The sequence below is a fragment of the Camelina sativa genome, chromosome 9, assembly GCF_030686135.1.
Source record: "Camelina sativa cultivar CO46 ecotype springtype chromosome 9, ASM3068613v1".
Taxonomy (NCBI): Eukaryota; Viridiplantae; Streptophyta; class Magnoliopsida; order Brassicales; family Brassicaceae; genus Camelina; species Camelina sativa.
Genome location: NC_141888.1, coordinates 11,668,162 through 11,692,888, shown reverse-complemented (window position 1 = coordinate 11,692,888; position 24,727 = coordinate 11,668,162). Strand labels below are relative to the sequence as shown.

At 37.1% G+C, this 24,727-nt stretch overlaps 2 protein-coding genes and 1 long non-coding RNA gene across 8 annotated transcripts; 2 read left to right on the top strand and 1 right to left on the bottom strand.

Moving 5' to 3' along the window:
* The first annotated feature begins 4,452 nt into the window (after nt 1-4,452).
* On the top strand, nt 4,453-7,562 carry LOC104710826 (zinc finger BED domain-containing protein DAYSLEEPER). The gene is made up of 2 exons (XM_010427487.3): nt 4,453-4,735; nt 5,449-7,562. Exon 2 carries the CDS (start codon nt 5,456-5,458, stop codon nt 7,418-7,420), a length of 1,965 nt encoding a protein of 654 aa, XP_010425789.2. The 5' UTR covers nt 4,453-4,735; nt 5,449-5,455; the 3' UTR covers nt 7,421-7,562.
* Nucleotides 7,563-7,629: 67 nt separating this feature from the next.
* On the bottom strand, nt 7,630-18,329 carry LOC104710827 (putative glycosyltransferase At3g42180). Its single transcript, XM_010427488.3, has 4 exons — nt 17,591-18,329; nt 17,048-17,199; nt 8,701-9,076; nt 7,630-8,481 (listed from the first exon to the last, which is right to left on the bottom strand). The coding sequence occupies exons 1-4, from the start codon at nt 17,807-17,809 to the stop codon at nt 7,819-7,821; spliced, it is 1,410 nt and encodes a 469-aa protein (XP_010425790.2). The 5' UTR covers nt 17,810-18,329; the 3' UTR covers nt 7,630-7,818.
* Nucleotides 18,330-22,115: 3,786 nt separating this feature from the next.
* Nucleotides 22,116-24,238, top strand: LOC104710829 (uncharacterized). 6 transcript variants are annotated; one of them, XR_755087.3, is made up of 6 exons: nt 22,116-22,548; nt 22,885-22,925; nt 23,020-23,167; nt 23,257-23,349; nt 23,540-23,620; nt 23,753-24,238. It is a non-coding gene; the product is annotated as an uncharacterized LOC104710829 (long non-coding RNA). The 6 variants fall into 6 exon arrangements; XR_015565241.1 differs by having other exon boundaries at nt 22,121-22,548; nt 23,020-23,092; nt 23,765-24,238; XR_002033437.2 differs by having other exon boundaries at nt 22,121-22,548; nt 23,020-23,092.
* The last annotated feature ends 489 nt before the right edge of the window (nt 24,239-24,727 follow it).

The following is a 24,727-nucleotide window of genomic DNA, read 5'->3' as shown; positions in this document are numbered from 1 at the left end:
CTAGGATGCAATAAAATGTTGGAAAAGTGTGCTAGGATGCGATTGGCACTGTGGCACACTTTTGTAAGAAGTTGTGCAAATGGCACACTTCTTGTCCCGAGGGCACTTTAAGTTTGTGAGATTACTGTCATACCCTGTAACTAGAATCTGGTTTCGTAACCAGTTATATTACGACATCGTTTTGCGTTAAAGGTTGTGTTTTTTTTGACTGAATTATTTGGTTGGATTTTTTATTTTGACCACGAAGTAAAAAGAGATTTATCTTCAATCGTCACTTTGGTAACCTAGATCCGCCGCCGTCGTTCTCTGTTTGAACCGTTGACCACAAAGTAACCCAGTTTCACCGCCGTCGATTTCTTTGGAAATCATGTTGTTCGCCGCCGCTCTTTGTAAATCTTTCCTTCTTCCCGTGCACCTTTTCCTTCGTTGGACGAGAATCTATTTCGATGACAGGTAATCGCCGTATAAGTAGTTTTTTCAGACGTCCTTCAATTGAGAAATCTACTTCACCAACGGTAAATATTGTAGAAACGGCGGAGAAGAGTAATTCGGAGTGGGATATTCGGCTTCCACAACGTTTATTTGCCACCGACCGGTACCCAGATGGGAGGCTTAACATCTACTCGAAGCCCGAGATTCTCAATGTAATCCGCGATGTGCTTAAAGGGACACCTGAAATGGAGCGGATTTTGGATTCACCGTTGGGATCCTTGTTTAGTTTGCGGGTTGCCGAGTGTCCAATATCTTGCAAGTTATTTCACGCTCTACTATGCAGACAGGTACTATCCAAACAGAAGTATGAATTGTGGACAGTGTTCGGTGGACAGCCACTTAGGTTTTCTTTGGTTGAGTTTGGTGCTGTTACTGGTTTGGATTGCCGTGAGTTCCCTGAAGAGTACGACCCAGAGTACGACCCTGTTCCTGAACCTGAGGAGAAAAGTTTATGGGATGAGTTGATTGGGGAAGATAGGAAGACGACATTGGCGGATGTTATTAAAGTCTTCGAAGACCCATTAGTCAAAGATGGTAACAAGAAACTTCGGCTAGCACTGCTTATTATTGTTGATGGTGCCCTAATAGCCAAAACTCAAACTCATCGTCCGACTTTCAAGTATGTGGAGATGCTTGAAGACGTAGATGCGTTTCTCGCTTTTTCTTGGTGGCGAGAATCTTTCTTGAAGACAATTGCTTCCACACAAGATTTAACCTTTATATATGGAAGACTTAGACAGGTGTAAGTCATATAGCCACATGATCAAATATTTTTAGTTAGAAATGGAAGGAGGAGATTATTTTGCTCTAACAATTTTGGTTCGAAGATATAGTTTGGTTAGAATGAGTTGAGGGGTATAATTGTATAAAATTGAAGGAAGTAAGGGAAAAAGTGTCTAATGAACAACAAGTGTGCTAGGATGCAATAAAATGTTGGAAAAGTGTGCTAGGATGCAATTAACTCTATATTTTAACTTTTCTTTGTAAAATTATGTTAATAATTGTTTTTGTAATTAGCTTCTTACTAGTGCTACTGTTTAATGTTTGGTTTTTGTAAGTTAGCATGTCCAGTTTTTTTTTTAATAACTCTTATGAAATATTATTTATTGTGACTCCATATCACCAACTACATGGTCTTCTATGTGAAAAATCTTCAGAAGATCATTTTTTTTTTGGTTAATGAAATATATAAAGCGGGGTAATTTTTTTTGTTTCATGCTCTCCTATTTAGATTAGCAAAAAGAATAATATGCATGTTGAAAGTTTAGGTAGTTTGATCATTGGAATATTATGTTAGGCGACGGTGTCATATAAAAATAATCTAAAATACAACATAAGAAGAAAAAAAAAACATGACAGAAGATGTAATTTTTTTTTACTTTACTTAATAATTTATTTAAACTTTTATTCATTCAAAAGTCTTATAAGATATCGAAGATGAAGAAAAACAAAGGAAATCCATTTCACTTCCACAATTTTTCTGACTTTTGTAACCGTGAGGCCACTGGCCACGTATGATATGCATATTGCTTTGCTTTTATAAATTTTCTTTTTCTTTTCTCAACCTATTTCAATTAGTTTTTTTTTTTTTTTTGGTTAAAAATTAGTTTTTTTTTCTTACTTGTTCATTCGTGATTTTCTGCTTTCTCATGACATACCTCCTCATTTAAGAAACAAAACTAAAACCAGCGCACAATATATGAAAAGATTAAGAACCCTCTTAGTTTCGTCAATTTTGTGTTTCATTGTTTATAAACGACTTCCTTTTTTCCACAAACATAATTTCATTGTCGAAGATTTCCTTAAGTCTTTCGAGGATATGCAATAAAATATTATATTGTTGTAAAGAAAAACTTAAATCAGAATGACAAGCTAGCAAAAATCAAATTGACTATAAGATAAAGAGTCCATGCCATTGCAACCAACGCTTAGCAACAACCTGGTGGTATTCATCTTCAACTTGGTACACGAGTGTTAACTATTGAATTCCTTCATCATTTTATCTATTACTCATTGTGAATTCGTCCACATATATACTGCTTTGCGATTTAATGCATTGGGTAATTAGAGTATGCATGTTCTGTTTTATTAAGTTAGGAGATGGCATTGGTCTTCAGAATCATAATTCTCATTTAATAGATGTTTGGTTTCGTTTTTAACGATTATTCCATGCTCTAAGAAAAAATTAGATATATATATATATGTTGATACATAAATTATAAATAAGAGTAAAACTTAAAAATTAAAAGCTATTGAAAAAAAAAAACAAGAAAATAACTTACATTTGTATCATTGTAAATTCTGGTTTCTAGATTACTAGGAGATCATCAACTATATATGACACTCCGGTTTCAGAGACATGCAGAGAGATTAAAAAAGAATTGATTTAGCCATCTATGTCAACAAAGTGCACTTATCTTTTAGGTCAATGGTCCTGAGAGAACTCCAGAGTTAAACGTACTAGAGCTGGAGTAATCTTAGAATGGGTGACCTTACGGGAAGTGACTGTCAGAACTGTGCGAGTGAGGACGAAATATAAGGAAAGATCATGTGGTGATTTGTAGGGACGGTAACAAGTCTTTAAAACCTCTCGGACATAGCAAACCGACAGTCGAATACGGGTGGGCTCACGGGCCTAGTGAGAGGACGTGAGGCTATTAAGGAAAGTATGCCAATGGACTGGATGTGGACATGTGGCAAACTAACAGGTGGCAGTCGGGGTGTTACAAGTGGTATTAGAGCCGAACCCAGACCCTTGTGAAGTCGAGTGGGCTCACACAGTCCGGGTGACAGTCTTGGTGCGCAACGTCCTAGTTAGTGGGGGTGAATTGTGACACTCTCGTTTTAGAAACTTGCGGAGAGGTTTAAAAGAAATTGATTAAGCCACCTATGTCACCAAAGTGCAATTATCTATTCGGTCAAGGATTCGGAGAGAACTCCACAGTTAAGCGTGCTTATGCTGGAATAGTCTCAGGATGGGTGGCATTCTGGAAAGTGACTGTCGGAACTGTGAGAGTGAGGACAAAATACAGGGAAATATTATGTGGTGATTTGTAGGGTCGGTAACAAGTTTTTAAAACCTTCTGGACGTAGCAAACCGACCGTCGGATATGGATGGACTGGGAGTGAGGACGTGAGGCCTATTATGAAAAGTTGGCCCATAAACTGTGAGTGGATATGGGGTCCACTGAGAGATGGCGGTCGGGGCGTTACACTATATGTCCGATAAAGAAAAAAAATTAATGACACTATTATACAAGATAAAATTATAAAGAGTAATTCTCATCAATCCCATTAAAATAAAGTTTTTCTAAAATTACAAATTTTAGTTTTATTTTCCAAAATACCACTAAAATGGGGTTTTTCCTAAAATTACCATTTTTTGTTTTATTTTCCAAAAACACCACGAAATTACATTAAAATTCGAATATTCAAAACTAAATTGTAAATCCTACCCCTAAAAATTATACCAAAATTTAAAATTGTCAACCAAACCTACAAAAATAAATTATACATCCTTAATTTTTTTTTTTTTTTTTGGTATTTCGAAAAAAAATTTGTAGTATTTTTCGAAAATTTAAATTATGATATTTTTAGAAACAAAAATTAAAATGTGGTATTTTGAGTAATTTTTTAATAATTAAACTGGAGAAAATATCCTAAATATTTATAAGAAATCAAAAAATTATCGGGTTTGACAGTTTTTAACCGGACTAATTTAAACCGAAAACTTAATTATAATAAAAACCAAATGAATTTTTAAACTTAACCATAATCAAACTTAACCATTTATTTGGTTCGGTTCGGTTCGGTTCGTTTTTTGGAGTTGATTCTTTTGCGCAGCCTAAACAGTAAAGTAAACACGACATGCGAAAACTAAAGAATACGTGTGAAGATGACGCGTGTGTCCGTGCGAGCGAAATAATTTTGCTTAGTGACTGAGCCATTATTTAAAAGCCCAATAAGAAGCCCAAATATTCTCAGAGTGATATCAACCTAAACCCTTATTTAGACGCATACGATAAAGATAATAACAAACATATCTCTTTCGTCTTCTCTTTTTTTTTTTTTTTTTCATCCAAAGGTCCAATTAGCCTCTCAAGCCCAAATCTCTCTTTTCAGAGCTCTCTCTCTCTCTTCGCCGGAGATCGACTCATACCTTCGTCACCACCGTACGATACCGGAGATTTTCCCTCCTCCTCCTCCTCCTCGACATAGAGCTTCAATTTTTCCCTCGTCGCAGGTATTGTTTCTCGAAACCCTATCTTTCGATTTGATATCGCCTTATTTCTTGGATCTGTGTTGGGGATTTTTTAAAACAAATTGTGGCTTGATTGTATCTCGAGTGTTTGGTTCCTGCTTTTTGAAATTGTTATCTTAGATCTCCTCTGTGAAAATTCTCAGCTTGGATCTGCTAATTTCTGAAATAATTCAACTCATACGCCAATTTTACTGGGTAGAAAAAGTTTTAGGTCGTTTAAGGAGCCAAGTTTAAAAAAATTCTCATGGAGGCAAAGGTAGCTTGAATAACTTGAATTGTTGTTGTGTGTGTGATTTAAAGAAAAAAGCCCGATCTTCTGTGCTCTGGTCTGGTTTAGTCCTTTGTTTGAATCACCTTCGTTGTGTTCAACTTTTGTAATCTGGGCTCTAGTTTTTGTTTTGCAGCCCATGTTTGATCGACTCTTAGGACCTTTAAAAATTCCAGATCTGTGTTTTTTTGTTTTTTTTGTTTAGTTGTTGGATCTACGCGATAGCCTGAAATACCTGTTTTGCCCCTAGTTTATTTACCGTGGGTCATGGCCTTGTGGAATAGGCCCAATGATTAAATAAATATTTAATAGTTTAGTCGTTTTAGACTCCCATCAATTTCGGATAATCGTTATAACTTAATTACAATTCTGTGATGTGGGCTTTGTAATAATTTACATGTTATATTTGTTTGCTTTTTGTATGTAGCAAGAAGATGGAAACAGCTTTGGAGGTGTACAATGACACGGAGATGAAATCACCAGAAACCCAACCCATCAAGCGTCGCAAGAAGAAGTCAATGGTGTGGGAACATTTCACAATCGAGTCTGTAGAACCAAATTGCAGAAGGGCTTTCTGCAAAGGATGTAGTCAGAGCTTTGCTTACAGCAACGGTAACAAAGTTGCTGGTACTAGCCATCTTAAGCGCCACATTGCCAAAGGGACTTGTCCTGCGCTTATCCATGCACAAGACAATGACAACAACCAACTGATAGGTACTCCTTACACCCCCAAGAGTGACACCCCGAGAAGACGTTACCGAACCCAGAACGGTAGTTCCTATGTTGCGTTCAATCAGGACAAGTGTCGTCAGGAGATAGCTAAGATGATCATTATGCATGATTACCCTCTTCACATGGTTGAGCATCCGGGGTTCATCTCGTTCGTGCATAGTATTCAGCCCCACTTTGATGCTGTGAGCTTCAACAATGTTCAAGGAGACTGTGTGGCGACTTACCTTGCAGAAAAGCAGAATGTCATGAAGTCTCTAGAAAGGATTCCCGGACGCTTCTGTCTGACGCTGGACTTCTGGAAGTCTAAGGTTACTCTTGGGTATGTCTTTATAACTGCTCATTTCATTGACAGTGATTGGAAGATACAAAAGAAGCTTCTCAATGTTTTGATGGAATCGTATCCAGAAGCTGACGAAGCATTGAGTCTTGCGGTTGCCAATTGTGTTTCTGAATGGGGTCTGGAAGGAAAGTTGTTTTCCGTCACCTTCAACCATCCGGCAAGTAACCCCGCGGTTGAAAATATCAGACCTCTACTCTGCATCAAGAACCCTGGGATTCTGGATGGTCAGCTAGTAATAGGGAATTGTGTTGCCCGAACATTTAGTAGCCTTGCTAAAGATGTGCTGGAGAAAGGAAAAGATGTGATCAAGAACATCCGGGACAGTGTGAAGCACGTGAAAACCTCAGAGTCCCATGAGGAGAGGTTTGTTGAGCTCAAGGAACAGCTTCAAGTTCCAAGCGAGAAGGTACTTTCTCTTGATGATCAGACGCAATGGAACACAACCTACAAGATGCTCGTTGCTGCTTCAGAATTAAAGGAAGTCTTCTCGTGCTTAGACACTGCTGATCCTGACTACAAGCAACCTCCTTCAGCAGAGTATTGGAGGCATGTGGAGGCACTTTGCACATTCCTGAAGCCTCTTTTTGAAGCAGCCTCCACTCTTCGATCTAGTGAAAACCCATCTGCTGTTACCTTCTTCCATGAAGTGTGGAAGACACAGTCAGATCTGTCTCGGGCGATAGCTGGAGAAGATCCTTATGTCGCAAGTATTGCTAAACCCATGAAAGAGAAGGTTGACAAGTACTGGAGAGACTGTAGCTTGGTTTTGGCTATGGCGGTAGTGATGGATCCTCGGTTCAAGATGAAGCTTGTTGAGTTCAGTTTCTCCAAGATATTCGGAGAAGACGCTGGGAAAAACATCAAGACCGTGGATGATGGGATCCATGAGCTCTTCAGCGAATACATGGCGCTCCCTGCACCGCTAAAACCAACATCTGAAGGTGGGAAAGTGGATGGACTGTCGGATTTCGACACGTACATAATGGAGACGACAGGGCAGAATCTGAAATCAGAGCTGGACCAGTACCTTGATGAAACACTGCTTCCCCGTGTTCAGGAGTTTGATGTACTTGACTGGTGGAAACAGAACAAGCTCAAGTACCCAACATTGTCGAAGATGGCTCGGGACATCCTCTCGATCTCTGTTTCGGCTGCAGCCTTTGACTATGTCTTTGACATGGAACCAAGGGAGATGGATGAGTACAAGACGTCACTGAGGCCTGAGACAGTGGAGGCCCTGATTTGTGCAAGGGAATGGCTTCTTGAGAATGATGCTTCTTCCGCAGCGGCGCAAATGTCAAGTGCTAACATCAAAACTGAAGCATAGGTGAGACTTTTGCTTCATTATCTCTAAATGTTGTTGTTTTCTAGAAGTTTATATGTTGTCTTTTGTGGTTAGTCTTAAACCCACCGTGTGATTTGCAATTAGGAATTTGCCTCTTTAAATATCTACTGCACATTCTGTCTAATATGTTCTTTCATAGATGAAGTCTACGTAGGGATCATCAACTGATCCAATTGCCTCGATGAAACCTATCTTTTAATTCCAAAACTGAAACCCTTCATTCTAACAATTTTTACAACGTATACGAGTAATTAACTCCAGACAACCGCTTTGGTACAAGTAGAGTTTTTAAAACAACTCGTAAAAGAAACCTAAGAACAGAAGGTATTGCGTAATGTGACGACTATTTTTTCTTGTAGCTTAAAGCATTAAATGTAGTATCAAGAAGACAATTTAATGTTAAGCCTCCTTAACCAGACGGAGTGAAGTATCATGTGGATCACATCAAACGGTTGAGCCGGGCGATTCACCACAAAATGCTTCCTAACTTTCATAACATTTTGATACATCCTTATATACTTATCATGTGGAATCTCTTGCAAAATCTTCTTAATGTCAGGGATTTTATTGACCGGAATATCTACCGAGAACTTGCTCCAATCAAGCACGTCATTGAAGGGAAGCGAGTAGTTGTCAGATATAACGACTGGGACGCACCCTGAATAAATGGCTTCGACCTCTCTAGGGCTAGCAACCTCGTAGCCACTAGGACAAAGACAAAACTTGCTATGACCAATCAATTCATGATAGTTTTGTCCTTTTGTGAGGCTGTCATACACTTGAACGTCTTTATCCTTACCTTTCCAGTGAGTGAACAATACTTCCCTAATGTATCCGTGAGCTCGTCCGGCGAAGAAAGCTAAGATCGTCCTGTTCTCAGGGTTTTGGCCCATGTACGGTGGCTTTAGCTTCCCTTTAGGAATGTTAATCTCCGGTATAGAGAAATCAATGCTTGGTCTGAAACCTTCCGTTGTGTTGGCGTTGCATAGTCCTCTAATGAAGTCCTTGAAAAACTCTGGTTTACTATCCGACACATCGGGAGCCTAATTAATCACGTTATGTAGAAAATAATTAGTCCGTTGTTCGGCCTAACCAATCCAAACCCAAACAAAATACCCGACTTGAAACCTAATCCTTCAAATATTTTCTACATAACTAAAAACCATATCAAACCTAACAGAATGATATAAATCCATACCTAACACCAGATGATATCATCAAATGAACTATATAAATTGCGTGTGAATTACTGAATTACGTACCCAATCGTGGCAAGAGACCATGAAATGGTCAGCGCCATTGCTTTGGTTCCAAAAAGGGTGCTTGCGAGCCACGACATCTACATAGTCGTTAAAGATCCGGTGGAGGCGGGCTCGGTTGAAATCGGAAGGCGAGGCAATAGGCTTGTAGACGTAGTGGACGATGTTGGCAACGGAGAAAGGCAAGAAGAAGGCATGATCTTCCTCTGGCCGGGCAGTCCTAAACCGACCGCTTGGTGCGCCCATCATATTTTCGAACTCGTCGATGAACTGTCCCTCAATTCCGTAGATATCGTTTACTGGTCCATCGTGAACCAGTGGCTGATCTCCTTCTTTGTACGACCACACCTTAAATCTTTTCATCATTTCTATGTGACTCCTGTTTTTTTTTTTTTTTTTTTGTTCAACATTATCTTTCTATAGTTAGTAACCTAGCTAGTTACAATATTTAAACAATCAACCAAAAACAAGTACATAGTAATTCTATCAAAGAAAGTTTTTCGAGGAAAATATCCTAAGTTATCTATATGCATATGTGGAGATGAAGACTTGAGCACCAAGCTAAAGTTTGAATGTCTAAGAAACATGTCCGTTGGAAACTAACCATGGTGAAGTAAATCAAACCAAGGTTAAGTTTATTTTTGGGACCACATTCATGGGGAATCGGCATAAGGAAACTTGCAGCGGTTCAGCCATAAGGACTATTTGTCTGTTTGTGCTCAGAAGTGATAAGGATGTTTTGGCTTTGACTTCGACAAAGCGTGGTTCGAGACTGCAACCGACATTACGGATTTGCAGGAAAGCGACATGCTGAGACACAAGGAAGCCCTAATTTTATATGTTTATAAATAAGGGGTTTCGGGTAGAGAGGTTTAACAAGCGTGAGAGAATATTCGAGATTGTAAGAAGGAGAGAAAACGTGTGAGCTTTTGGGTTCTTAGTTTTCTTTGTGAGGGAGAGTTCTACAGAGTGAGTCTAAGTACTAGTGAAGGGTATTAGACGGTCACTTGTAAACTCTATCTTGTAAACACAATCTCAGAATTTTAGTGGATTCTGAGCCGAGACTCGGCCCAGACGTAGCTACCCTTTTGGGAGTGAACTGGGTGACCAAACGTGCTTGTGTTCTCTCTTTACTTTTCTGCAACTCATCATACCATCCTCCTCTCTCTGTTCTTTCTCTGCATCAAACATTACTCCTCTGTTTCTGAAGTTCCGCTAGAACAGAGCAAGTCTTCTCGTTTCTTGGTTTGTTGGGTCTTCTCCCAGGGAAAGTCGACGCCTTTGGGGTTAAGAGGTCTCAACAAATTGGTATCAGAGCCGTGGTTCTCGTTTGGTGGTTTCGAAGAGTTACTCAACACTGAACCATGTCTGGGGTGAGAATCGAGGTTGAAAAGTTTGATGGTCGTGGAGACTACACAATGTGGAAAGAGAAGCTTTTGGCTCACATGGATATGTTGGGGCTTGAGTGCTGCTCTCAAAGAAACTGAGACAGCTGACGAGAAAGGTAAAGACTCGAAAGAGCCAACTGAGGATGACAAAGAAGAACGTGAGAAAGGTGAAGCGTTCGAAGAGAAGAAAAGAAAAGCTAGAAGCACTATTGTGTTAAGTGTCACGGATAGGGTTCTGAGGAAGATCAAGAAGGAAACATCTGCTGCAGCAATGTTGAACGCGTTGGACAAGCTGTACATGTCCAAAGCTCTCCCAAACCGGATCTATCTGAAGCAGAAGCTCTACGGCTTCAAGATGTCTGAAAATCTGTCTATTGAAGGTAACATAGACGTGTTCCTTCACATAGTTGCAGATTTAGATAACCTTAACGTAGTTATCTCTGATGAGGATCAAGCTATATTATTGCTTATGTCTCTACCTAGACCTTTCGATCAGTTAAAAGATACTCTGAAATATAGCTCTGGTAAGTCTATATTATCTCTAGATGAGGTTACTGCTGTGATTTACTCTAAGGAATTAGAATTTGGGTCGGTTAAGAAGAGTATAAAAGGTCAGGCAGAAGGGTTGTATGTCAAAGATAAGGCTGAAAATAGAGGTAGAAGTGAACAGAAGGAAAAGGGTAAAGGGAACAGGGCTAGGTCTAAGTCTAAGTCTAAACGAGGATGTTGGATATGCGGTGAGGATGGCCACTTCAAGGCGTCCTGTCCCAACAAGAATAAGACTCAGTTCAAACAGAATCAGGGAAACAACAAGGGTGAAACATCAGAGGGACAAGGGAACTTTGTTGAAGCTACTGGTCTTTATGTGTCAAAGGCTTTGTCCTCAACTGACATTCACCTTGAGGATGAATGGATAATGGACACTGGTTGCAGCTATCACATGAATCATAAGAGGGAATGGTTTGATGAGCTCGACGAGAATGCTGGAGGTTCTGTCCGGATGGGTAACAAAACAACTTCGAGAGTCAGAGGAGTCGGGACTATCAAGATTAGGAGTGACACTGGTCCCGTGGTGACTCTCTCAAACGTGAGATTCATTCCTGACATGGATAGGAATCTCCTATCACTGGGAACATTCGAGAAAGCCGGATACAAGTTTGAATCAGAGAATGGGAGGCTGAAAATCAAATCTGGCAGTCAAGTCTTACTTGAAGGAAGACGATATGACACACTGTACCTGCTCCATGGAAAACCTGCAACTGAAGAATCACATGCTGTGGTGAAAGCGACCGATGATACAGTTCTCTAGCATAGAAGGCTGTGTCATATGAGTCAGAAAAACATGAATATTTTGGTGAGAAAAGGTTTTCTAGACAAGAAGAAAGTCTCAGTCCTAGATACATGCGAAGATTGTATCTACGGGAGAGCTAAGAAGGTGGGATTCAACTTGGCTCAACATGACACAAAGGAGAAACTTGAGTACGTTCACTCTGATTTGTGGGGAGCACCGTCAGTACCGTTGTCATTGGGAAGCTGTCAATACTTTATTTCATTCATTGACGATCACACAAGAAAGGTCTGGTTTTACTTTCTGAAGACCAAAGACGAGGCTTTTGAGAAGTTTGTCAGCTGGGTTAGTCTAGTAGAAAATCAGAGTGGAAACAAGTTAAAGACTCTGAGGACTGACAACGGCTTGGAGTTCTGCAACAGATTGTTTGATGGGTTTTGTGAGGAGAAGGGAATTCAAAGACATCGAACATGTGCATACACACCGCAACAAAACGGTGTTGCAGAACGCATGAACAGAACAATCATGGAGAAAGTTAGAAGCATGCTCAGTGATTCAGGGTTGCCCAAAAGATTTTGGGCTGAGGCAACCCACACTGCAGTGCTTCTCATCAATAAGACTCCTTGCTCAGCACTTAATTTCGAATTTCCAGACAAGAAGTGGTCCGGGAAAGCTCCTATCTACAGTTACTTGAGAAGGTATGGGTGTGTTACATTTGTTCACACGGATGATGGAAAGTTAAGTCCTAGAGCTAAGAAGGGAGTTCTTATTGGTTATCCAAGTGGAGTTAAGGGTTACAAAGTGTGGCTAATGGATGAGGGTAAATGCGTGGTGAGCAGAAATGTTATTTTTCAAGAAAACGCAGTTTACAAGGACCTGTTGCAGAAGAAAGAGCAAGAACTTGGTGAGGAGGATCAGCGACCTGACTCTTACCTTGATTTGGATCTCGAAGCAGATAGTGATATCAGCTCAGGTGGAGACCAAGTTTCTGTACAGAACACACCCGCTCCCAGAAGCCCTGCAACACGCACTCCACTACAAAGAACAAAAATAACATTGCCGAGACTGGAGTATACCAATCTCCACTAAGTTATCATCTTGTTCGAGACAGAGAAAGAAGGGAGATACGAGCACCAAGAAGGTTTGATGATGAAGATTACTTTGCTGAAGCTCTCTACACAACAGAAGATGGTGATGCAGTAGAACCTGCAGATTACAGCGAGGCGAGACGAGATATCAATTGGGATCAGTGGAAGCTAGCTATGACAGAGGAGATTGATTCTCAGGTTAAAAACGATACCTGGACAGTTGTAACAAGACCAAAGGACCAGAGAATCATTGGCAGCCGATGGATATACAAGTATAAGCTAGGCATTCCTGGGGTTGAAGAACCAAGGTTCAAAGCTAGACTCGTCGCCAAAGGGTATGCTCAAAGAGAAGGAGTCGATTATCATGAGATCTTTGCTCCAGTGGTAAAACATGTTTCTATCAGAGTTCTACTTTCGATAGTGGTTCAAGAAGATCTTGAATTGGAGCAGTTGGACGTCAAAACGGCTTTCCTCCATGGGGAACTAAAAGAAAAGATCTACATGGCACCTCTAGAAGGTTTTGAATCTATGTTTAAAGAGGATGAGGTGTGTCTCCTGAACAAATCGCTGTACGGACTAAAACAGTTACCAAGGCAATGGAACGAGAAGTTTGACAACTACATGGGTGAGATTGGTTTTGATAGAAGTCACTATGACAGTTGTGCTTACATCAAGTCATTGTCTGATGGTTCTATGGTGTATCTCCTATTGTATGTCGATGACATGCTAGTGGCGGCAAAGAACAAGGAAACTATAACTGCATTAAAGGAGGAGCTAAGTAAGAAGTTCGATATGAAGGATCTAGGAGCTGCTAAAAAGATCCTGGGTATTGATATCATCAGAGATCGCAGTGCTGGTACTCTGTGGCTGTCTCAAGAAAGTTATTTAAGCAAGATCCTGAAGACATTCAACATGTCTGAAGCAAAACCTGCAGAAACTCCACTGGGAGCTCAAATGAAGTTTCGTTATGCTACAAAAGAGAAACTGGATCGAGATGAAGAGTATATGAAGTCAGTTCCTTACTGCAGCGCCGTTGGTAGTATCATGTATGCTATGATCGGTACTCGTCCAGATTTAGCCTATCCAGTAGGCATTGTGAGCAGATACATGAGCCAACCTATAAAGGATCATTGGCTTGGAGTCAAGTGGGTTCTAAAGTATATCAAGGGGACTCTGAACACGAAGCTGTGTTACAGAAAGAATGACTCAGAGTTCATTATTGAAGGATTTTGTGATGCTGACTATGGTTCTGATCCTGACAGAAGAAGATCCATCACAGGCCTGGTGTTTACCCTTGGAGGCAACACCATAAGTTGGAAGTCAGGTCAGCAGAGAGTTGTATCTCTCTCCACAACCGAATCTGAGTACATGGCATTGACATAAGCTGTTAAAGAGGCTGTTTGGCTAAGAGGGTTACTGAAAGATTTCGGTTATGAACAGAATAAGGTGGAGATATTCTGTGATTCGCAGAGTGCTATTTCACTCTCAAAGAACAATGTGCATCATGAGAGGACGAAGCACATTGACATAAGGTACCACTACATCCGTGAAGTAATTGAAGATGGAGTGGTGGAGGTGACAAAGATATCTACAGAAATCAATCCTGCGGATATCTTCACTAAGATCGTACCTGTGTGCAAGTTTAAAGCTGCTTTGAACTTGCTGCAGGTCAAGTCTGAGTAATAAAATCAGGGAAGCCGAGTCAAGAATCCGGGAAACTAAAGTCAGGTGTTACTAATCTCTCTCTATTATTGTGTTGTTTGATTGGCTTGATCCTCATGTCTTCAGGTGGAGATTTGTGGAGATGAAGACTTGAGCACCAAGCTAAAGTTTGAATGTCTAAGAAACATGTCCGTTGGAAACTAACCATGGTGAAGTAAATCAAACCAAGGTTAAGTTTATTTTTGGGACCACATTCATGGGGAATCGGCATAAGGAAACTTGCAGCGGTTCAGCCATAAGGACTATTTGTCTGTTTGTGCTCAGAAGTGATAAGGATGTTTTGGCTTTGACTTCGACAAAGCGTGGTTCGAGACTGCAACCGACATTACGGATTTGCAGGAAAGCGACATGCTGAGACACAAGGAAGCCCTAATTTTATATGTTTATAAATAAGGGGTTTCGGGTAGAGAGGTTTAACAAGCGTGAGAGAATATTCGAGATTGTAAGAAGGAGAGAAAACGTGTGAGCTTTTGGATTCTTAGTTTTCTTTTTGAGGGAGAATTCTACAGAGTGAGTCTAAGTACTAGTGAAGGGTATTAGACGGTCACTTGTAAACTCTATCTTGTAAACACAATCTCAGACTTTTAGTGGATTCTGAGCCGAGACTCGGCCCAGACGTAGCTACCCTTTTGGGAGTGAACTGGGTGACCAAACGTGCTTGTGTTCTCTCTTTACTTTTCTACAACTCATCATACCATCCTCCTCTCTCTGTTCTTTCTCTGCATCAAACATAACTCCTCTGTTTCTGAAGTTCCGCTAGAACAGAGCAAGTCTTCTCGTTTCTTGGTTTGTTGTGTCTTCTCCCGGGGAAAGTCGACGCCTTTGGGGTTAAGAGGTCTCAACAGCATATTTAAACTAATCAAATAGTATGAGCTAGTATGAGCTGGTACCTCTTTGAAGCATTTTAGAATTTTTAATAATAAATTTGAGATTTAATTACCCCTAAGTAAAGTATAACCGGTTATTATGTCAATCAAAATGTCAATTTTTTTAATCAGTTGGCTGTAAATAAACAAGGAATTAAACTAAGATGATATTTAGATTTGTTTTTTTGTCAATATAATATTTAGATATGTAATTAAGCAAATTGACTACTTTAAAATATTTTTTTTTTTGGAAAGAGTTGAAAGTCTAATTAAATTTGGCATATTGGCAGTAACTTAGTCCGTGGGAATTCCGCAACACCACGTGAGACTGATATGTACTCAGTTTCTAAAAATCAGTGGAGAGTTTGGTCAAATTATGATGCCCTCAAGTTAGTCAATCTATTACGATAGGGTTGAATTTTAATTTTGGCTCAGGCTGTCAAGCATAGAGAATGTTATGATAAAGGAAATAGATTGAGAAAATATATAGAGGAGAAATTAGAAAGCTTTACAGTATAATCAGATTTTTCTGATGGATAAGATATCGTTTGGTAAACCAATTAATAATTTAAATAAATATTCTAAAATACTCAAAATACTATTTTGAAAAGAAAAAAGTTACATAGCACCAAAAAGTAGGCTGTGAAGGTTTATTAATAGTTTAGGTAGAATTAAAAGTCATTTTTGAGATCCCTTTCTACGATTTTATGACATCATAAACCTTAAAATTGTGGTATTAATTTTAGAAATTTGAAGATAACTTTGGAAAATAAACTTAAAAAATGGTCTTCTTTTACTTTATTTGTATTGTGTCTCAGTTATGATTTGATTTGATTTTTTTTTTTGGTAATTTGAGACTACAATAGAACTATAGAGTAATTAAATATTACGTTAAAAAAAAGGTTTATGCATTGTATCGTATCCAGTGTTTAAAATACAGTTAAAAAACTTAGTGAGCAATCAAATCAAAATAAATGTAGTTTTAAAGAATTTACAAGCATTAATTTTGTTTTTGTAAACTCATCGGTTTGATCGTTCAATACAATTTCAAAGGAGACACAAACAAAAATTTTGTAACATGTTACAACTTTAATATGATCTAATTAGATTAAGATCCGTGCTAGAGCACGGGTTAAAATTTATTTTATTTATATATTTTTATATAAAATATAATTTATGTTATTGTTTTATAAATTTTTTTTGGATAAAACATTATGTAATAAAATCATATGCTAAATATGAAAGCTTGGAAAAAACACATTTTTTGTAGTTTTATATTGTTAATAATTCTAGATAAGTACCCGTGCTATAACATTGGTTAAATTTTATTTCGTAATCTATGTTGTAACCCACTATTTAACTTGTAACCAATCAATCTATCAATTTCGTAATCTATCTTTGGTAAACGTTTTGGTCTATCGATAAAATCTGTGAAAAATAAATTTGTAATATTATGTTTAAAGATCTTTGGAAACAATGTGATATATGATTAAAATCTTCCAAAAATACAGTTTGGAATATGGGATCCCTTGGAATATCAATGATTTTATTTGTTACCATTAATATATCAATTATCAATTTGAAATATCCCTAATATTTATAGGTAACCATTAATATTAATATATAAATTAATCTATAATATATCTATAACCTATTTGTAACTATTTGTAACCATTTATTAAAAATATAAAGTCTACAAAAACTATGTTGTGTACTTCCCTTTTATTAAAAAGGGGATATTTTAGTTCCATGAAAAAAATACATTTTCAAATATATCGATTCATTAGTTTATATGATATATTTAATTTTCTCTGTCATTATTTTCCAAATTATATATAAGAACTTTCATCAATTTATATTCCGTTGATGGCAGTTTAGATAGTCTTTTTTTCTTTTCAATTTCTGAAATCAGTATAAAATGTATAAAATCGAACATAGAATTAGAAAATAGAAATAATTGTAAGAACAAATCAAATAGGGAGGCAAAGTAAACTCAACTGATGAAAGGCAAAGGAGTTTCTGTAGATCTGGCCTGCGGGGATATAAGTAACTTCTTCGTTGGATGTGTAATTCTTAGAAGCAACGGCTCTTCTAATTGCAGCCCTTGCTTTCCTCAACTCTTCTTCTCTTCTCTCAAGATTTCTCCTTCTCTGCCGACATTTCATTTAATTTTGTTATTATGTTATTTAACTATATAATCGCAACTCTTACTTCATTTTTACTACTAAGATTATAAGCGAAGAAAAGATGACCAAAAGAAAAGATTATGTACGTTTCAAAAGTTGTAAGAATCATTACTATATACATATACATCGAGTACTAATATAGCATATACATTCATAATATAAGACATGCATGGATCATGCTGACATGTTAGCAGATTGTCGAAATTCATGTAAAAGTTTGAGAAAAATTATTTATTAGTCAATATTTCATATGATTTTCACCATATAGCTTTTTACGTACGTAGATTTGAAAACATTAATAGTAATCAAAGAGCAAACCATAATACATATGCATGATCATGCTAGAGATACTTACCTTTATGGAAATCGGAGGAGAGTGTATTGAAGACAAAGGTGAGGATTGTAATGCATTAGTGTGATCAAGAAGAGAGGATAGAGTAAGTGAAGAGAAGAACAGTTTAGGATGAGAAGATTCATTACTAGAGGAAAAACAAAAGACTAGGAAGATAAGAATTAGAAGAAGCACCAATGGATACCCTAACAAGCAAAATCTCTTGGGATAGCTTTTTGACATATTCTTTTCTTATATATGGTAAAAGGCTTCTCTGGATCGTCGCCTATTTTCACTCGGCTTCTTGAACCTTTTATATGCTACTTCAAGCAACTCATGTTTGACTTGGCCAGTTTTAAAATACCAAAATAACATTACTATTACATATTTACATGCACCTAACAAATTAAGCGGCGTAAAGAAGCCAACTTAGTCGACGTCATACGCTCCTTCCTACACCAAATATTTCGTGAGGGATTTCTTTCGTAGATGATCGAGTAGTCCATTTGATGGTTTTGTCGGCTAATCAGAAACTTTATAGCTATGGAAAAAAGCGCATAGTTATGTGTTTGCGAGTAAAATATGGTTTTTTTTTTTCTGACCTCAATAAAATATGGTTCAAAAACCAAAATGTTACACTCGAGGAAGATGCATAAGGAAAGTGGTAATTCAGGACAAGAAGCTGAAGATCGATGGATTCCTATGCCGGAAAAGACGATTTTGATAGCAAACAAAAAAATTTTTTTTGGATCTGATCGGAGACTCAGCTCCAGTGGAAGGCAGTGTCGACTCGATCGTTATCCACACCAACATCGTAGTTTACCACGTGTCTAATACGTGTCCCTCTCTCTAAACTTAATTGTGCTCTAGTGTATTTTGTATTAGAATATTTAGGTTAATGATTAGGCTTAAACTTGTTAGGTTCCGTTTTTTCACCTTGTATTTCTCTTTTATGCTGTCCACTGGACTTAATTAATGAAAGTTTGCCGACAAAAAAAAAAGATCATTCAATTTTGTGTCCCTTTTAAAACTCTTTTCTACTTTCTTGTATATGAATTTTATATTATGTTACTATAATAATTTTTTTTTAAAGAACAGAAAATAGATATAGTTTCAGTATTAAAAATATTGCAATCAATTACTAGCCAACATAAATAAGTGAGCAGATTGGCTTCATTACACAAAATTTGAGAGACATTTATAACTGTCCATTTGCAGGTATCGTCATAAATAAAATGTCAAAACAAAACAGCTTCCTAAAGCCTATGGGCACAAGTGGTGAGGGCGAAATATAAGGTTGGTGGTGTACAAGACCCTACTTGGTTGAGGAAGAAGGGATGCTGGTCGTCTACCTGGAAGAGTATTTGTGTTGAGTTACAAGAGGTGGTCTACAAGGGAATTTTTTGGGTGGTTGGAGATGGGACGCAGGTCAAATTTTGGACAGCAAGGTGGTTCACTGATAGACCTTTCGTGGAGTTGGTATCAGGCGAGCTCCCAGTTGGGTATGATATAGTGCGAGCATGTGACCTTTGGCGTGATGGTGTAGGATGGTGTCTGACAAATATTGTGCCATATGTTTCTGAGAACCTAAGACTAGAGATAGCAGCGGTGGTTTTAGACAAGGTCACTGGAGCAAATCTGCCTATAATTTGTCAACCAGGGTGGAGGCTCCGACTCAAAACATGGGGTCCTTTTATTCACAAGTTTGGTGTCTTCGGGCACCAGAACGAGTGCGTGTTGTTGTCTGGCTGGTTGTAAGACAAGTCCTTATGAGGAATACCGAGAGGTTTCACCTTCATATGAGTGATACAGAGGTGTGTTCAGTAGGTAAAGGGGGCATGGAGACTATTTTACATGTCCTTCGGGACTGCCCGGCCATGTCAGGTGTATGGTTGAGGTTGGTTCTTGTGCAGAAACAAATAGTTTTATTTGAGCAGTCTCGTTTGGAATGGATAGCTGGGAACTTAGGTGGAGAGATAGATACGGAGAGTCGGACTTGGCCTACACTTTTTGCTTTGGCTATTTGGTGGGCATGGAAATGGCGGTGTAGTAACATTTTTGGTGAGAACATGGTTTGGCAAGACCGTGTGCAGTTTCTTAAAGATGCTGCAAAAGGAAGTTATTGCTGCGAATGGGGTTAGCCAAAGGAAGCAGGGAGAGAGAGGGGAGAGCTTGATACGATGGTTGTGTCCTCATGGTGGATGGTATAAGATTATTACGGATGGGGCGTCACATGGGAACCCAGGGCCGGCTACGGCGGGAGGAGTGATCCAAAATGAGATTGGAGAGTGGTGTAGTGGCTTTGTTTTAAACATTGGTCGTTGTTCAGCTCATTTGGCCGAACTTTGGGGTGTTTATTATGGCATTTACCTCGCTTGGGAGAAGAAGATAACAAGGTTGTAGTTGGAGGTGGACTCGGAGAAGGTGGTGAGTTTTCTTAAGACATGAATCGGTGAGACGGTTTAGCATGTGTATTTCATGGCTTCTTATCAAAGAACTGGAATGTCTGAGTTAGGCATGTGTAAAGGGAAGCGAATCACCTCGCAGACGGTTTAGCAAACTATGCATTTACTTTGCCTTTGGGCTTTTATGCTTTTAATCGTGTACCTGAGTGTGTTGAACCCTTATTAAGGGAGGACTTGTCAAACTCTGTGAGCTCTCGACTAGTTCGCTTGTAATTTTTTAAGTTGTTTGAATTAATTGAATCGGGAGGCTTTTCTCCCAGTTTCTTACAAAACAAAAAAAAACAAAACAGCTTCCCATTTTCAGAATCTATATAAATATCTACTAATAGATATCATAATTCACAACTTATCTCTACTTTCAATACGCAAACACACAATTTATTACATAACAAAAAAAAAATGTAACTGTATAAACAATCCAGCTTTTTTTAGAATTCAAAGAGAGAAGTTAACTCTTCCGGGATCGGTCTGTCCTTTGCATTTGATTTTAGTTGGTGTTTGGGTGTTTTTCCCGGTAGTTTAACCAAATCCAAAAAAAATCTTAATTATGTTAGTTTAATAAGATGACACATGTTTTCTTTAAAATACACTTATATTATGTTATCAATACTCACTCTTTCAAAATTTATAAAAAAAACCACTAAAATTTTGAAAATTTTCCATATATGTGTGTATGCTTATAAGAATATACACAAATTACCTTTGTATGTGTGTAAAATTTTATATATATTTTATAAATACAGTATAAATACATTTTTAAAACTTTGTAAACCTTTTAAATATTTTAAAACATTATAAATATTTCGATTGAGTCTCCAAGTAGTAATTATTATCTAAAAGTACTACAAATTTAAATCAATATATTTTCTTTGGGAAAAAAACCATATAAAACTTTATAATTTTTTCATATTTAAAAAGAGGTTTTTTTTGAAAATGGATAGATGAAAGGGATATTTTTGAAAAAGGTACACCAAAAGGGATATTTCTCAAAAATTTCCTAAATGATGTTTCTTTTATTATGTTCATGTTTGTTGTAAAACAAAAGTGTACCTTCATGTATTCTAAATTAGATTAATTTTTTTTTTGTGGTAAATCTCCGGGTTGAATTGATCTGAGTGTGTAAATTGTAAGTGATATTTCTAAAGGATTTTATTAATATGTATATGTGTAACTAGAGCCTACTTGCCATGTACATATATTTTTATTTAGTTTATATTTTGTAAATAATTTATTATTTGATGAAAATTAATTCATATTTATAGTAAAATAGATAAATATGAATTATCATTGTTCCATCTTGAAATCATTGTAATATTCATTGTCAAATGGAATCTACTTGCCATGTACATATTTTTATATTTAGTTTGTTTTGTTTAGTGTTTGAAATTCTATTTTTAATTTTTAATTATCATAACAAAAAATTAAGGGATCTAAATACATTATAAGCTATTATACGATATGATTAGTCACATTGTTCCTAATTATTTAATTATTTCACACAATCTTACTTAAATCAACTTGATTTTATATGTCAAATATTCTAATATTAATAGTGTTGAAAAATAATTAAATGAGGATTTAACCCGTGTTAGCACCAATTTAATGATACTTTATTAATTCAAATATGTCTTCTTTACAACTCATCTACTATATAACCATATCATATTGTATTGCAAACTTTTTTAATTTTACATATTTGTAATATTTTAAAATTTTATTAAGTTTATATATGTTAATTACAATATTTAAATAAATATGAATCAAAGTTTTTTTTACGTTAAGAATCAAAGCTTACAGATATTAGAAAACAAAATGAGAATCAAATTATTGTTTTCTTTGTTTACAAATGATTCAGAGATAGAATGTGTGGTTAAATATATAATTATGTTTCCATATTGATTTTGCTGTAATTTTTTTAGTTAGAAAGAAATGTAAAAATTTTAGGAAATAAAATCTGAAGTAGTGCTATTTTTGGAAGTTTTTGAGGGGTTAATGTTATAAATAAAAATTTAAATAAAGAGAACTAAAAGGGTATAACATGTAATTAAAAAATCTATATATATAAAGTTACCTTTTCCTCTCTTTTGGTGCAGCCAGGTCAGCACTTTTTCTTTAATATTTTGGGTTTTTCGGATTGGACTTAGCCCAAAGTTTTTGCAGAGAAAATTCAGGCCCAGCAGTTTTTCTATCTTATTCATTAAACCTCTCTTCTCCGCACTGTCGATGACGCTCCATCTCCACCGGTTGCTCTTCTCCTTAACTCACGATCCATGCCATTTCATCATCTCATGCGAATTGAAGTCTTCTAGTCCTCTGGCAAGAACATCCGCCGTGCGCTTAAGGATCTCGTCGGATCTGCTGATTCTGGCGGCGTTCTTGTCGCGTTCATTACAGCGGACACAGGACGAGGTTGCCCGCTGAGACTGGTGAAGACGATGATACTTGCTACGACGAGTGTATTGTTCCTTGCACGTGAATTTAGAGGAGAATCGAGAAGCAACCCAACACTAATCCATGGTCAATGATTCAATCTCTCTTTGGATGCTCCAATCTCTTTCTATTCGTACGATTTTTTTTTTCAAATGGCAAACGGCTTAAGCTGCATCTCCATGAATCGATTAGGTTTAGTTCAACTAGTTTAGCATAGTTTAATTAAGGTTAGATTCACAAGATCGGTTCATGCTGTATGACAATACTATGGTTTTAAGTCTGGTATAACTGTATTGGGTCTGGTTTGGAATGGGAATTATTTATGATTATTGTAAGATACAATTGATAGATTATGTCATCTTGTATTAGAAAACATTATTTAAAAGCTTTATTAACTCTGGAGCCTTGTGGATTTTGTTGCAGATGGTCTCCGACAATGAATCCCCAGAAAAATTCTTATTTAGGTGAGTGTCCTTTAGCCAAAACTGGTTCAACGTTGACTCTTGCATTTTTTGGTCTATTCTTCTTTTCTTATTAGATGTTCAATTGTTGGTGCAGATGATTTAGTACTTGTGGACAAAATTTGCCTCAAGGATTACAAGTTTGTGCGTGGTGATGTTGTAGTGTTCATGTATGTTCCTTATGCCAAACCACGTTTGAGTCATCCTTTGACAAGAACTATATAATGAGTCTTAGTTGATTACATGTAATGTTAGTCTCCACTCTCCTGTTAATGTCTTATCCTTGATGGTTACAGTATTCTTAATCACATATTAACATAGATTTTGAATGTAGATGATGGATATGATAATGTGGTCTGGCCACCCAAAGAGTTAGCAAGATTGGTCGATAAAGCTAATTGAGAAGAAGAAGAAGGAGAATGACATGGTATGTTTCTTCCTTTTCCAAAAGAAAACTCCCTTCTTCATGTTACATTTTTTATTTAATCTCAAATCAGAATTAGTCATCACGTCTCAATGATAACAAACCGTGAACACATTCTTGTATTGGAACAATGGTTTTAGCTCATATAGTAATTTTTAGCCTCATTGTGGCTCCGATTTTATGTTTATTTCAGGTGTGGCAAACGGCTTCTCTTTACCATTTGGTTCACACTGCAGCTCTTCTTTCTGCACCTAGCACCAAATATCCCAACATTGTAAGCTTTCTCTTGTGTGTCATGTTTCTTGCTTGAAGTTCAAGCTATCGAGACCTGACAGTAGCTCCCAAAAGTTAATAACCTCCGTCGTCAGCTCAGACTTACCAACCATTATCTCCTTACCATTGATAGTAAATCTCTCAGGCGGAGTCATTGGAGATATAGCGGAGGAGGAAGGAGGCGGAGGAAGAGAAGGTGAAGAAGAGTCGAGATTGAGAAGACCATAAGTAGTTGAAGTTAGCTTAACGAAATGGTGGCTTAAGGTGGAGGCATTGAGCTGAGAAGAGAAGGTTTCATCGGTCGGATTTAGGAGACACAACCACCCATCACCGGAGATTTCGAGGATTTCTCAACGTCGACGGAGGAAACAAAAAAAAAAAGCACACAAAATTGAGTGAGAGAGACGGCGATGATGAAAAAGTGAAAAATGAGATTTTTAGATAAAAAGGCAAAATAACAAAACTGCTAATTAGATAATAAAAAACTTTTTGTTTATAAAAATTACAAAGTTAGAGATGTGACAATGCACGTGGCTCTTAATGTCCATATTATTTCTTGAACGAAACCGTTTGTGTGTGTGTACACACTATTTAATTCTTAACGAAACAGTTTGAGATATTTTTTTTTGTTTGCTTAATAGTTTGAAAAGCTTATTCTTTGAATTAGGATTAAGAATCCAAAACAAACAATTTTGGTTAGAGTAAAAGGAACCAGAAGGTCATTTTTAATATATTTCGTTAGGATGAGGTTAGACATTAGGAGTTAAACCAAAATCAACAAGTTCATGATAGATAGTTATGGTAATGAAGAAAAAAAAAACAGAATTGTAAGTAATTGAGATTTTAAAACATTTGTCATCAAAAACCACAAACTCATTACTCCAAACACAAAAGCGTTTAGAAAAATACTACACCCACAGGTTACTAAGTAAAAAAACATATAATAAAAACATTTCCTACAACCACATCTAATAAAACCAAATAACAATGAAACGACAAAATGAAAAATAATTTTAATAAACCACAACTAACGACTAAAGCAAGACAAAAAAAATTACTATACAAAACTTAACTTCTAATTCTATATTTAATGAAAACGAAAAAAGAT

Excerpts from the sequence above, each read along its gene's own strand:
- LOC104710826 (XM_010427487.3), top strand. The coding sequence starts at position 5,456 with ATGGAAACAGCTTTGGAGGTGTACAATGACACGGAGATGAAATCACCA.
- LOC104710827 (XM_010427488.3), bottom strand. The coding sequence starts at position 17,809 with ATGTCAAAAAGCTATCCCAAGAGATTTTGCTTGTTAGGGTATCCATTG. Across the intron at positions 17,200-17,590 it reads CTCCTCCGATTTCCATAAAG|AGAAGGAGAAATCTTGAGAG; the intron begins GTAAGTATCTCT and ends AAATGTCGGCAG. Across the intron at positions 9,077-17,047 it reads AACTCCTTTGCCTTTCATCA|GAGTCACATAGAAATGATGA; the intron begins GTTGAGTTTACT and ends AAAAAAAAACAG.